General features: G+C 36.9%; 1 protein-coding gene across 18 annotated transcripts in view; it reads left to right on the top strand.

Moving 5' to 3' along the window:
* MAP3K4 (mitogen-activated protein kinase kinase kinase 4) overlaps positions 1-15,163 on the top strand; it is a 152,665-nt gene that overhangs the window by 65,107 nt on the left and 72,395 nt on the right. For all 18 annotated transcript variants that reach the window (XR_012003052.1, XR_012003053.1, XR_012003050.1 and 15 more), the window contains exon 2: positions 14,258-14,448. Coding sequence is in view for 12 of the 18 variants with exons in the window: in XM_072766664.1 (XP_072622765.1) it covers positions 14,258-14,448 (191 nt within the window). In the remaining 6 variants the exon portion in view is untranslated. The remainder of the gene's footprint in view (positions 1-14,257; positions 14,449-15,163) is intronic.

Below are 15,163 nucleotides of genomic sequence, written 5' to 3'. Positions count from 1 at the left end.
CAAATGGAAATTTTGAAGATGAAAAAAATACAATATCTGAAATGACAAATACACCAGATGGGATTTTCCAAAGACTAGACACTGTAGAAAAAAAATGACTGAACTTGTGAACATAGCAAAAGAAACTATGCAAAATGTAGTACAGAGTAAGGCCAGGAAAAATGTACAGAACAACGATAACATATGAGAACATACCAAGTCATCATCATATGTGTACTTGGAGTTCCTGAAAGAAGAAAGAAAGAGGGGAAACTGGGAAAAAAAAATTAAGTAACGACTGTAAATGTTTCAAATTTGGGCACTATAAACTCATTGATTCAAAAAAATTTGATGAGCCCCAGGAAAGATAAATACAAAGACAACCATCACTGGAAAAAAATCACTGCTTGAATTTTCTTCTTCTATGGTTTCTACCCTTGTCAGTCTTATAAATAACTTTAGTCTTGTGTGTCTTCTCTCACATTTCTAGTATTGTATTACATGAAATGTTTTCCATTTTTCTCATTTACCAAACCACTATATTCCATGTTTACTTAAAATCTTTTTTTCCCCAAAGGCTTTGCCTCTGTTGTATTTAGTTATTACTTTGGTTATGAACCGTTTAAGGATTTATTTATTCCTAAATTAACTGTTACTAAATTAAATGTAATTTATTTTAATTAACCACTTTTGCAGGGAGTATGGAGGATTGTGTTATCCTAAACATACAACAAAAGTGTGTCAAAAAGATTGAAAATTATTTTCTTAGTTGGTTCACTTCATGACATTCATGTGATTTTTAAGTGTGTTTTGTGTGAAGCCAGTATTTGTGGTTGGGAAGGGATTTGTCTCTCTTCTTGGCTACTGTGGAAGTGACCTTGTAGCTTGAATATTGATTTTGAATTAGTTATGCATCGGAAACCTTTATCCTTTGAGTGTCTAATACATGTCAGGATGAGGGATTTTGAAGAGAACCCTGCTAGATGTGTGGTAAATATTGTCTAGGTCATTGCTTCTCTACCTTTTTTTGGGTCATAGATTGCATTTGAGAATCTGATGAAAACTGTGAACTCTTGACTCCCCTGAAAAATGCACATAATAAAAATTTACATTCATTGTCCAGGGATTCATGGTCTGGTGGTTGAAATATAAAGTAATATAGTTTTGATGTGTTAACTTTTTTTTTTTTGGCATTTCCTATTTTTTTTGGTACATGTTGCATTTAATTGTATACTGTGAGACATTTCTTTCTGAAGCTGTAGGTGGTGTTTATTTTTGGCATACACAGGACTTTTAGGTCGCACATTTCCAGTAAATTTCACGTTGGCCTTATACATTCAACCACAGTTACCAATTATGTTCCCTTGAGTGAAGAAAGCTATATAATTAAAAATAGGAGCTTTTATTTTTTTGTCTCCTAAAATTGTTTTAGACTCATTTAATTTTTTTCCTAGTTTACATAGTTTTTAATTAGGAGAAAGTTATATTTTTCACGAGACAACTTTGTGTGTGTGTAAATCTTTAATTACATCTTTGGTGTTGGGTAGTGCTTTAATTGTTGTTAATGTGCCATTTCTAAGGATTTCATAATCCCTACAGGCATTGTTTCTCTCAGGTGAACAAGTTTTTTTCCTCTTTTGGCCCCTAACCAATGAGTTGATCTTGCTTATTAAAATAGTATAGACAGAAGAGTTGTTTTGGTTGACTTTGAGACTGAGTAGTGTGTGAATAGCCTGTGTGTGAAAAAGTCTGCATGGCATTAGAGAACCGTGCCTCTGTGTCTGCCTGTCCAGTAGCGGATGGTGATAGGGTAGACACTGAGAAGAGAAAGGAAGGTTCGCTCATGACTGTCTCCTACTTAGTGCCCATCCAGCGGCATGTTTCTGTCAGGACAAGGGGGCAGCGTGGTTGGCTGGCTGCCTGTTCCCGGGGGCGCACGTTTGCTCTGCTCACTCTGCTCTGGGCGTTGTAGTTGTTCAGCAACTCCGCTGAGCCCTCCCCTCTTCTGTGTCACTTGCGTCTCCTCTCCTCCTTCCAGTCATGCCTTCAGAGCTCTCGAATCTCAGAGGCCGCCTTGTTCTCCTCCTCCCAGTTCTCGAGGCTCAGTCCTGTCTGCCAGCATGCTCTGTAATCTTTGATAGCCTTACTGAGCGCTATACTCTAAAGACTTGGGGGTCTATACTCGTGTGCTGCATATCTAGTTCTTTCTATAGACTGAAAGCTTGGAGGAGGCAATAATGGTGACTTTCTCGTTCAGTGATGTATTTTTTGCCAACTCTTAGCACAGCACTTTCCAGGAGGGTCATTGTTGAATGAGTGACGCAGTTATTGTCTTGGAGGAGCTAATTGTGTCATTGACACACCTACACACAGTAAAGTACCAGTTAATGGGTATTTTTAACTCTAAATAAACCAATCACTAAAACAAAGACCTGAGAAACAAACAAAAACAAAGAATAAAATAATATACATTTAAATTTTTATATTGTCCCCTGTCACATCTCTTATACAAAATCCTGTTCTGAATGAAAAAAGTTGCTAATTTCAAAATATTGTTATTTAATTTAAAAGGCTTGTTTTTCTGTCCCTCTCTGCTCTTTTTTAGACAAAAACACACACAGGTTTACACAAAGTGAATGAAAACACTAGCCTAATCTGAGGAATGCTCTGTTAGAGGACCAGTATATATTAGTGTTCCATGGGGGGACAGGGTGTAATTCTTAGACGTGGTAGAGAAGGTGAATAGCTACATGAAAGAGAGGATTTGAGGTAGGCCTTTTATTTTATATGCAGAAATAAGGGCAAGAAAAACCCTCACTTTTTCTTTTTTCATTTAAATTGTAGTCATACTGTGTCCCCAGGCTAATTGAGACTCAATATTTTAGCTAGGCTAACACCTTTATTTATAGGCGAGGAAATTTAGATGTGGAGTGGTTAAAAGACTTCAGCAAAGATGTGAGTCCTGCAGCTGAGCAGAGAGCTAGTCTCTGAGCCGTTCCTATGCTCTTTCTCCAGCTGATAGGGACATCCTTCTATAGGGAGAGTAATTTTCCGTGTCTGCCACCAGGAAAGGGCCGACATCCCAGCAACCAAGCTTGGGGTGTGAGGGGTCTGTGCTGTGGAGGTAGACCAGGACTCCAGTTCTGGCCCAGGTCTTTTCCACCTGAGCACACAAGTTACCTTTGCAACTGTTTTTCCTATTATATACATTAGAGATATCCATAGTACCTTTGGGGGTCATCAGGAAGGTTAAATGAGTTAACATTTGTAAAGTGCCTAATTGACTACCTAGTGTATAATAGGTTTGATGATGAATACCTCTCATCATCAATGAGAATTGGCCCTCTGGGCAAATAATCCTAAAATGGATTCATAAGGCTCTGTCAAAGATTAAGTGAAATTATGTAAGATAGTTAGCATAGTGCCTGGTAAATGGTCAGAACTCAGGATCCAGTGGTAGCATAAGTTACACTGTTAGAATGGAAATTGTTCATTGCTATGTAACAAATTATACAGCTGATTAAAAACAAATAGAAATATGATGCATATCCCCATTTTGGAAGTTACTAATTTAAGTGTCATTTCTTCACCTATCATTTGAAATTTTTTTACAACCACAGTTATCAGTTATATTGATAAAGAATTGCTTAACATAATACTAAAGATTTCATTTAGTCCTGGTTCTTAGTCTTTTGTATCTGTACAGTAATGTCATTTATTCAGCATTATCATGTAACTGTCCCATACATTATTAAGGTAACTAATTAATTCTAAAATAATTTTTATTATAGAATAGTTTAGAGAGACAATTGCAAAGATAGTGCCTCATTTCTTCTTTTGTTAAATCTTACTGTGTACATTTGTCACAACTAGTGAACCAGTGTCGATGCATTATTCTTTACTAAATTCTGTGCTTTATTCAGATTTTGTTCATTTTCCCCTAATGTTCTTTTCCCAGTTCTAGACCCCATCCAGGATATCCCATCACGTGTACTCATGTCTCCTTAGCTTTTTCTCACCTTGTTTTTGATGACTTTAATAGTTTTAAGGAGTGCCAATCAGGTGTTTTGTACACTAGTCTTCTATTTGGGTTTGTCTGCTGTTTTTATCATGGTTTGACTAGAGTTACGGGTTTTGGGAGGATGGCCACACAGCTGAAGTGCCTTTCTCATCGTATCAGGGCCCATGTTCTCAGCATGACTTTTTACTGATGCTGTTAACCTTGATCACTTGGCTGAAGGCTGAGAATGTTTTGTCAGTTTACCATACAGTTAACATTTTTCCTCTACTTGTTCATGCTCTACTCCTTGGAAGTGAGTCACTAAAAGTGAAGTTCACACTTAAGTGGTGGGGAGTTAAACTCCACCTCCTTGAGAGGGGAGTTTCTACATAAATTATTTGGATTTTCTTCTGTACAAGAGACTTCTCCCTTTTCCCATTTATTTATTTATTTTTTAGTAATTATATCACTATAGATTCATGGATTCATTGGATGTAATTCTGTATCTTTATTTTGTGGCTCAAATTTTTCCAGCTTTTGCCAGTGGGAGCTCTGCTTCTATGTCCTTCTAAAGTACTCTCATTGGTTTGTTTTTTGTTTTTTGAGCACTTCCTTCCTTGCTGGCACTACAAGGTGCTCCAAGCTCATATTACATCTTCCCCTTGCTCTGGTCCTGGACTCAGCCATTTCTCCAGTGAGTCCTGGTTCTTCAATTGGATCATGATGTTGGAAACCAAGATCTGATCTCAGATAAATGAGCTTTTTCTGTGCTGATGTCAAAGTAGAGGTAAGAGATTTTTTATGTCCCAATTGTCTAATTGCTTTCCTCACTTTTCTTTGCATTTTATGCCACCGAAAACCTGGGCGAATAGATCTCATATGCTTGTATTTCCTAGATCTATCCCCCCAAACAGGTGGGGTTCATCTTTTGAATGTGTGTGTGTGTCATAGGGCATATTTATAGTTAACTATTTAAAAAATCGAATTAGAAAGAAAGATAACTTGAGCTAAGGAGATTCAGACAGCTCATGTGCTTCCCACAGTAAGTAGCTCTTCCGTTACTTGATTTCTAAGAATGACAGGGAGTAATTCATGACGGGAAGTGTTTTATTTGTTTTCAACAAATAAATTCAATTTAGAACAAAGGAATTTAAAAAATGTTCTCATTTGTGAGAGTAGGTAGAGGAACATCATAATTCTTTTTGCTACCTTTGAAGTTTTAAACATTTTTCTTGTTTCTCCCTAAATTCTGTAATGTTTTGTGTGCACTTGGCATGGTGGAAGACCCTTTGCTTCTCCTCCCAGCTTTGATCCAGTTTTTCGTCTTCCAACTTTTCCTGCTTAAGCCCCACAGTTGTCTTTAGTTAAGCCTAAAACAACCTTTTGAATGAATTAGCATTCTTATTTTATGTTGCTTTCTTTAAATTTTTTTCCATTGGCATTTCATCATCAAATGCATTCACAGCAAGACTGACATGCTTATTTTCACTTCTTGTGTTGAAAGGACATCCTCCCACCTTGCTCCCTGAGCATTCCCCCTGTACAACCTGTTGTATGGCTGAAAGGCCTCAAGGATGTGCATCTCAGAAGGGTTTTTGTTCCATTTTGATTGTCCCCTTGCTAATCTGTATACATATGATCTAGTGTTGATTTGCAGAGTTTTGGAAAAAGATGTATATATATGTGTGTGTATATATATATATGTATATATATATATATATATCTTTGAAGCCATTAGAACTGGTAAAAAATAAGAAAGTGCATCTGAAAATATCTTATTCTTTGCCCTCTTGTTTTTAAGTCCTCAACTCTTTACAGCAAAATTGCAGAAATAACAGGAATAATCACATTTGTCTTGCAGTCTGTAATATGACTCCTATGTATTTAAATACCTAGAGCTTCTCTCTCTCTTTCTCTGTCTTTCTCTTTTGGTTCTAGTTCTTTTCAAGTAGTTTTCTACTTAAGCAGAAGTTAGAGATGATAATATGAAGTGTTTAAAGCATTTTGTTACATTTGTTTATGTGGTTTTATAAGACTTTATTTTCCAGAAGCCTTCATCTGAAAATATATTTTTTAAAGTATATAATTATTTTATTTCTTAATGATGAGCAGGATATATCCATGTGGAGTAACTGTTCTTTTTATATATTTTGTTTTAAGTCTTTGTGTTCTTTTTTGTTCTACTTAGTATAGGAGTGATAAAATCTACTTTGTGTAAATCTGTGACATAAAAGACTTTTGCCAGAAGATCTAAGGCAGGGCTTATCCATGCAACCACTTAACCCTTTCCAAGATGAGACCCTGTCCATTTCTTCTATAAAACATATCTACTGATGCTCACAGCATCATGACTGCTATGACTAATAGGCTACTCTCTAGAATGCCCGTGCCATTCTTTTTCCATCAAGAGTTCCTTGTTTGTTCCTAAATCTGTATAGGTCTACTGTATGTTTTAATTGTTATTGCATAATTTAGCAAACTCTTATACAAATATATGAAATGTGAATACAAGAGAGAATTATGATTTCTATATAACTGGAATTGCAGTGCTTTGGAAAGTCTCAAGATAGGTCACAAGAAGAAAATTGCTATCAAATAGACATAGGAAAGAGTTGTTAACATTTAGGAAGAAAAATCATGAAAATCCAGAAAAATTGCTCCATGGAAGTCTTTAGATTCTTGTTCTATTTTAATGAAATAGTGTAGATTGTAGATACTACACTTGGTTGCAGGTTTGTGACTCATGACTTCTCTCAGGGACCCATACTACAAGACAAGGCTGTGGCCCTCATCAAAGTGGTGATGGATTTAATCTCATTCATGGGCTTACAGCAAAAGTAAATGTTTTAAGTTTTATATTTGTGGTAGTTATCTATATAATTTAACAAGACATACCAAAGCTTAATGGCTTAAAATAAAAACCATTTACTATCTATTATGGTACTGAGTAGTTCTTTTGCCTCTCATGATGTTGGCTTGGGTTCAGGGACAGCTGGAAGGTCCAAAATAGCCTCACTCACAAGCTAGCAAGTTGGTGCTGGCTGTCAGCTGGAAGCTCAACAAGATTTTGACCTAGCTAGGTTCTCTTTCATGCAGCTTCTCCACCTGGCTAGGCTGGGCTTCGAAGACCGTGGCAGTCTTAGAGCAGTTGGACTTCTTACATGGTGGCTAGCCTCCCCTGAAGTACCCAGCTGTAACTGACCCAGTGTCACTTTTACTATGTCTCATTAGTAAAGCAGGCACAGGGTCACCCCAGGTGAAGAGGAGGTGATTATAGAAAGGTGTGTGAATACTGGGAGGCCATCAAAGTAACCAGCCACCAGAGATGTTTCAGTTTAAGTGTGCATGTTTTATTTTTAATGCTTTTGACCTGTATTTTTATTTTTTATTTTTTTTTATTTTTTATTTTTTTGACCTGTATTTTTAAAATTACCTGGCTAACCACAGGTCCCAGTAACATTTGATAAGAAGGCTTCTAATAAATGAAGGAGTTTGCAAGCAGACTTATTTATAGTAATTTGATAAAAACTTGTATTCTCGGGGATCCCTGGGTGGCTCAGCGGTTCAGCGTCTGCCTTTGGCCCAGGGCGTGATCCTGGAGACCCAGGATCCAGTCCCATGTCGGGCTCCCTGCATGGAGCTTGCTTCTTCCTCTGCCTGTGTCTCTGCCTCTCTCTCTCTTTCTCTCTCTCTCTCTCTCTCTCTCTCTCTTTCTGTGTCTCTAATGAATAAATAAATAAAATCTTTTGAAAAAATGAATAAAACCTGTATTCTCACTAATAAGAGTGGGACATAAGAATTTCAGCCCATGTTAATCTGATTCCCAAACCATTATTCCTTATACCCCATTGCAGTTGTTTTGCATAGTAGTTATCTTGGCACCGAGGTTACATAATCACAATAATATTAATGGCAGAAATCGACCATCATTTAGTTCTTGCAGCCTTTAAAAAAATCACATTCTTCAAATACTTGTGATTGTATTTTAATAGATTTTGGATAATGATTAAGTCTAAAGTATCAAAGATAACATTTTTGCCTCACAGATTCACTTGTTTAGTAGGTAGTTGTGGGTACGTAATCTGCACCAGGCACTGTTCTAGACAATGGAGAAACAGTGGTAAAATGATAGATGGGGTCCCGGCCCTCACAGAGCTTTGAGTCTGATTGAGGGGTGAGGGGATAGTTCTTATTTGTTTCCATGGGAGATACTTTTCTTTTCCTAATCTACTTTTGTTTGAAAAAGAAATAAAATTTAGTTAAAAAAGAAAGTCTGTCTTGAAAACGAATACTCAGTAGGTTTATAAAGATCTTGTACTTTCTGAATCAATGAAGAAGTAACTAGTGAATGTTGGATAAGTATGAGTTTTGACAACAGCTTCCTTGGAGGTTAGCTGGTAAATGTTCAACAATAGGCTGACAATATAGATCAATTGACTTATTAATTAAATGGCTCTTACAATATGAACCAACCGTGCAGCCTCAAAATTAGCTTAGCTCCTTTTGATGTATACTGCTTGCCCAGTAAACTATACAAGTTCTTAAAAAAGGAAACCTAGAGAATCTACCGTCTCTGCTTCCCTCCCCCTCCTTCCCTTTCCCTCAACAGCAGAAATCTCCTTTTAATTATTATTTAATAGAGAATAGGTTAATGAGGAGGTAGAGGTGGCAAAGAAGACCTCACACAGGTGAGCTTAAGTGACTAAAAGATCTTAATTCCAAGGATTTTGCTAAGGAACTAGTAGTGAAGTATTTTTTTTTTAGGGCTTTTGCAAAACCACAGATGTTTTTGAACTTCTCTAATCCAACTTTATTATTTTATGGATGAGCTATTTCAGGCACCATGTGGTTTACCTACTGTGTCACAGCAAAACTATGTAACCTCAAGTTACTTGAATTTTTGTCTTGTCTTCCACACGTTTTCCATTGAAAAATGACCAAACTCCCTCAGATTGAGTTCAACACATACTTTTCTTAGACCAGATTTTATGTCAAGTGAATAGTACTTGGCAAAGTTTTATGTTAAAAGAGTGAGACATTGTTTTATGTGACTGTCAGAAGTTTAGCATCAGAAAGAAATTTCACATTTATGTGTTTTTCAACACAAATAAGGCCAGTGTTTCCGGGCAATTGATGTAGACCTTGTACTACTTTCCTTATCCAAAATAATTGGTATCCATGGAAACATTCTGAACCAGTCAACTGACCACATTAGCTCATCTCATATGAGCTAATACAAAATGAGGTTTTGGATGGTTTTGGTTAGTTAATTGAAATGATGCAAGTTCTTTTGAACTTACCACTAGTGTTTATATTCCTAGATTTTGTGTATAAGTTTTTTTTTTTTTTTTTTTTTACAGAAAAATTTTGCTTAATTTCCCTTCACACTGCACTATTATATATTGCTTCTAAGTTAAGACTCTCAAAGTTGTTTTTCCCTGGCTCCTTTTAAGATTTTTCTCTTCATCATTGGTTTTTAGGAATTTGATTATGATATGCATAATCAAAACCAATAGTTTTTTTAAAATTTTTATTTATTTATGATAGTCACAGAGAGAGATAGAGCGAGGCAGAGATAGGCAGAGGGAGAAGCAGGCTCCATGCACCGGGAGCCCGATGTGGGACTCGATCCCGGGTCTCCAGGATCGCACCCTGGGCCAAAGGCAGGCACCAAACCGCTGCGCCACCCAGGGATCCCCAAAACCAATAGTTTTTTTCAAGTTGTTCTGCTAGGAGTTTGTAGAACTACTTGGATCTGTGAACTAAACAGTTTTCTTCAAATTTGGAAAATTTTCAGCTCTTAATTATTTTTTTAAAAATTTTATTTATTTATTCATGAGAGACACGGAGAGAGGCAGAGGCCTAGGCACAGAGACAGGCAGGCTCCCTATGAGGAGCCCGATGCGGAACTTGATCCCAGGACCCTAGAATCACCACCTGAGCCAAAGGCAGGTAGATGCTCAACCACTGAATCACCCAGGTGTCCCTCAGCCCTTAATTCTTAAAAGATTTTTTTCTGTGCCTCCCTTTTTCATTTTAGATTCTAGTAATACATGTGTTACACTGCTTGATATTGTCCCATAGATAACTGATGCTATGTTTTTTCTTTTTTTACTGTAATCTTTTTCTAATTCATGTTAGGATAGTTTCTGTTGCTGTCTTGAAGTTCACAGATCATTTCTTCTGCTGTGTCTCATCTGCTTTTAAATTCTATACAGAGTATTTGTCATTTTAGGAACAGTTTTCATATTTGCAAGTTCTACTTGAGTAATTTCTGGTCTGCTTATTGATTTTTTTCCCCTTGTTTGGGTCATAGTTTCCTTTTGTTTGATAGCTCTTGATAGGATGGCAGACATTGTGCATTGTATTTATTGAATGCTAGACTTTAATTTCTTTAAATATTTTTGGACTTTGTACTGACATGTGTTTTTTTTTTTTTTTTTTTTAAGATTTTATGTATTCATGAGAGATAGAGAGAGGCAGAGCCTGAAGCAGAGGAAGAAGCAGGCTCCCTGTGGGGAGCCTGATGTGGGATTCAATCCCAGGGTCCTGGGATCATGCCCTGAGCCAAAGGCAGATGTACAACCACTGAGTGACCCAGGTGCCCCTGTACTGACATGTGTTAAGTTACTAAGTTACTTGGATGGAATATATTAACATATCCAATTAGTGTGTGAATACCATCTTGATGGAGTTAAGTAAATCCTAAGAGAGTATTAAATGTATAAATTCATCTTTATTATAATGTCTGTTCTAAAATTCATTTTAATTATGAGTTATATAGTGGCTGGCAGCACCACATGGTACGTTTTTCTACCTCATTTTCTGTGTGGCATAATGAATAAAGAGTGATGAAATACGCTGTTTTTTCTTATTTTAATGCATCATTTACGACAGTATTCCTCTGCTTCCGTGTGATTCTGTATGTCTCTTGTTAGAAAATTAGATAATTCGGAAATACTTTGGAATAAGTAGTGTTTATTGTGTCATTGAGGGTATAAAGACTGAGGTAGATGACTTTGTTTTATGATAGGTGTGGGTTTAAAAACAAGAGATCTTCATCTTCTGTGCACGTATTACAGGGACTTAGTTTTCTGCTTTTATTTGGAGAGTGCAGCCAAATGAAATTTTCCATGGGTAGAGAATAACTTGTCCATAGTTGGATGACAGCACAACACAAATATTTTTTTCTGTTTCCCCAAATTAAATTTTTCATAAAAGTTAACATTTTTATTATATGTACTGTCTGATTCTTTTTATCTGCAAAAGCACCAGACTTGTTTCCATCATACATAGATTAGAGAAGGGTACTTATTTGAAAAATAAACTATTCTCTTCAGATCATGACTCTGTCCTTAGCTCTGGGGGCTTGCCATTGAACTTGGCTTACTGAAGTTTGGGTGTTTTCAGTCCTTCTTCAAAAAATCCTTTTCCACTTTTACTTGCATTTTATTAATTTATTCATCCACATGAGACTACTGGGTACCAGTAAAACATACCATTTTATATGCCTGTTTTATATTTTAGTGTTTCCCTAATAGCTATTTATTTCCATTGTTTTGATTATTTTGAATATTCACAACTGAATTTTCTGAAGTTTTTTTAGAATGTTGACTTTACAAATTATGTATTAGTCTTTTTTTTTAGTTTTAGGAAGATTTGTCAGGTATGCAGTCACCTATGTACTAAGGCTGGGATGTAGCTTTAGATCTTCTGACTCCTGAGTTCATGTCTCTCCTCATTGCAGAGAGCATGTTGTAAACAAGGTCTTGTATGTTCCTTTATCTGACTCCATTTTTCTATTTACCCTGGCATTCCCTGCTGTCTGGCCTCGATGTATTTAACTGCCTAAATATTTGTGCTGTAGTTTTGTAGTGATTACCATTACCGTTCTAATATATGAAATATATTATTGTGCTGAGACACTGAATGGTTTTGAACACTATTCTAGAAACTTGGAGATACAAAAGTAATGCAATACATTGTCCTTACCATTGACTTTATCTTAGTGGGGAAGAAAAAAGTTATAGTATTGAATTTGAAAGGATTTAGAAGATGCTACAAATATTAAAATGATCTCCAGTCCTGTACCATGGTGAACTCAAAGGTGGATTTCTTTCTTTCTTTTCTTTTCTTTTCTTTTCTTTTCTTTTCTTTTCTTTTCTTTTCTTTTCTTTTCTTTTCTTTTCTTTTTTCTTTTCTTTTCTTTTCTTTTCTTCTTTTCTTTTCTTTCTTTTCTTTTCTTTTTTCTTTTTTTTTCTTTTTCTTTCTTTTCTTTTTTTTCTTTTTCTTTCTTTTCTTTTCTTTCTCCCTTCCCTTCCCTTCCCTTCCCTTTTTTCCTTTCTTTCCTTTCTTTCCTATTTTTATTTTTAAGGAGGCTCTGCACCCAATGACCCACTGTGGGTCTCAAACTCACCACAAGGTCAAAAGTCACTTATCCTACTGATTAAGCCAGCCTGGCGCCCCTGTTCCTAATGTTAAGCAGATGAGTAAGGAACTCAGGTTCTTTCAGTGGGTGACAAATGAGTCTGGGACTTCCAAGGCTTATAAAAGGAGTAGTAGCAATCATTGAGTGAACCCCCAGTCCATTATTACTCTTTTGTTAAGCATGCATTATTGGATTTAATCCTCACTGGAGTCTAAGTATTATCCTTATTTTGGAAATGTACATTGTGGAGATTTTAGATAATTTGGGCAATCACCATAGCTAATCACCAGGGCAGTCAGGATTTGAACCAAAGTCCCTCAGGACACAAAGCCTGCAGAGTTAATCATTCCAAACCTGTGCTAGTAATAGTAAGCACCACAATGCAGGGAGAGGACATTAGTGGCCTTGTCATTGATGGACATATCTTCTTGTCAGCTGAATCAGCTATTTTGTAGTGAGTGTAGAAGTGGTTGTAGGAAATTTCAAGTTCATCTGGAAGTTGTATTATTTGTTGTATGACTGTGTGATACTTCAGTTATAGATTTAGTTAGCCTAAGGGAACACACATATTTAAAACTTATTTCTAAATTTGCTCATGGTTTAATTTGTGGTCATTAGCTTTCAGGGTATTTCATTTGTATGTCTTAATGTGTGCCCATATGTATGGGGGCACGTGTACTCACAATATCTAGAGTCATTTCGTCTGATTAAATCAGTTTTGACCTGTCAGAGGGATTCTTTATGGATTTCAGTGCTGTAAATTTATATAATTCTGCAGCATTTTTATTTTTTTGGAAGTTCATTTTCTGAAGTTTTATTTGTTAGTATAATTCAGCAATAATGGTGTCATATATTTTAGAGTGGTTTTTCTTTTTCCACCTCAATTTTGTAATAGCTTTGATTTTATATCAAGATATAAATTGCCAGGAAGAACACTGGTTATATCTTGGATGTAGTTTGGAGTTTGATTTATAAAATATGAAGTTTATTTTAGAAAGAATATTCAGAATGAGATAGATGGTGGTGTATATTTGAAAGGAGCTATGTGATTGATTCCTTCTAGTTTGCTGTTTGGGGATTGTATTCTGTTTGTATCAGTAAGCTTTTTCATTTTTGTTAGCTTTGCAAAATAGAACTTTATCAAAATAGTGATGTTACTTGAGAAACTGGCTGGGAATAGAGGATTGGCAGGAAGCATTACCAGAGAATAAGGTGATGAGGAGTGTATTTTGAAGGTGAAGAGAACCTAATTCCTTTTTCTTCTTCCACAGGGTCCTTCTCCCCCTGCACCCTCCCACCCCCCCACCCCCACCATCTCTGCTCTGTAGTGGTTAGCAGAGGACATAGGAACATTGACCTGCTGCTCCCCAGATCACAGTAAAGTGTTCATATGCTTCCTGTTCTGTGTGCTTCCAAAAGAGGAAGTACTTGCCCACTCGTGCACCGGGCCTCCAGTGGCTAGCACACAAGTACATGCTTCGTTCTCTTTCATTTGTATCTTCTAGTCCTTTGCTCTCTTGTTCCTCAGTCTGTGCGTTTTTAGGTTTAAGCTCCTGTGTGTCAGAATTCTGTAAACAACAGGAACCGCCCGCCAGTTTTGCCTGCACAGTACTCCTGCTGTTTGAGGTCAGAGCAGAAGCCACCGCAGACCTTACTCCCTTTGAGTGAAAGAGAAGTTCTCCTCTGAGTTCCACAACTAACGATAGAGGAGAAAGACCACGTTGCTGAGGAGGAGATGTAGCCATAGAAAAAAGTTTTACCAAGAGTTCTTAAAAGAAGCCACAAGTAGTTTAAATTTGAGTTCACTTACCACGTTACTGAACATTTTCTCTGCTTTTTGTCTTTTGTAGGCAAGAGTGCACAGTGGGAGATTCAGCTTGCAAGAATTCTGAGTCTGATCCAGAGGATTTTTCAGATGAAATCAATACGGAGAACCTTTATGGCACCTCTCCCCCCAGCACACCTCGGCAGATGAAACGCATGTCCACCAAACACCAGAGGAATAACGTGGGGAAACCTGCCAATCGATCTGGTTTGAAAGGTGAGTTTGGTACTTACAAAAATAGACAGGCTTGGCACTTTCAGTATGTAATCTGTATAACGCATAACTACTGATTGATCCTTTCTATGATCATGTTTTTCTTTTTATCTTGAATTTGATTTTAATGCTGCTTTTAAATTTCACTTCTTAATTTTTGAATTATTACCAGTAGCAATATTGTTAATAAAGGAGAAAATAATTCTCCAGAGATAGAAAGATTTGTCCTGAGTAATTGTTAAAGCCAGCGGTGTGAGGCATTTGTATACCTGTTGGTATATAGAAGAGGCCACATGTGCGGGAATCCATGCACTCATCCAAGATGGCTGTTGATACATGAGAGAGATGGCTTTTTTATACTTTGAGTCGTTAGCTTTTGTCTTCCAGACATGATGTACTGGGCAGTTTGGGAGAGGCGGAGCCAGCTTCCCTAGCCAGCCTGTGACATGTGCTCTCTGTCAGTGACCGTGATGCTGTCCTACATATGCACAGCCCTCCTTCATGCTAAGCACAGTGCTTGAATGGTACCTCATCATGGACAGAACTTGCCTTCTACTTATCTCTCTGTTTGGAATCTCAGAGCCCTGATAATGTTCTGTTCCTAGAAGCTGGAAGTGTTTTCTGGTTTCATTTCATACTTCCTCCAGCATGTTACAGCTGTTCTTTTCTAAGGTAGATAAATCAAATCGTGCTGACTTGCTGCTTTCTTGTTCTCTAC

This window comes from Vulpes vulpes, chromosome 1, assembly GCF_048418805.1.
Source record: "Vulpes vulpes isolate BD-2025 chromosome 1, VulVul3, whole genome shotgun sequence".
Taxonomy (NCBI): Eukaryota; Metazoa; Chordata; class Mammalia; order Carnivora; family Canidae; genus Vulpes; species Vulpes vulpes.
The sequence above is the reverse complement of the archived record's forward strand: the minus strand, read 5'-3'. Positions and strand labels throughout refer to the sequence as shown.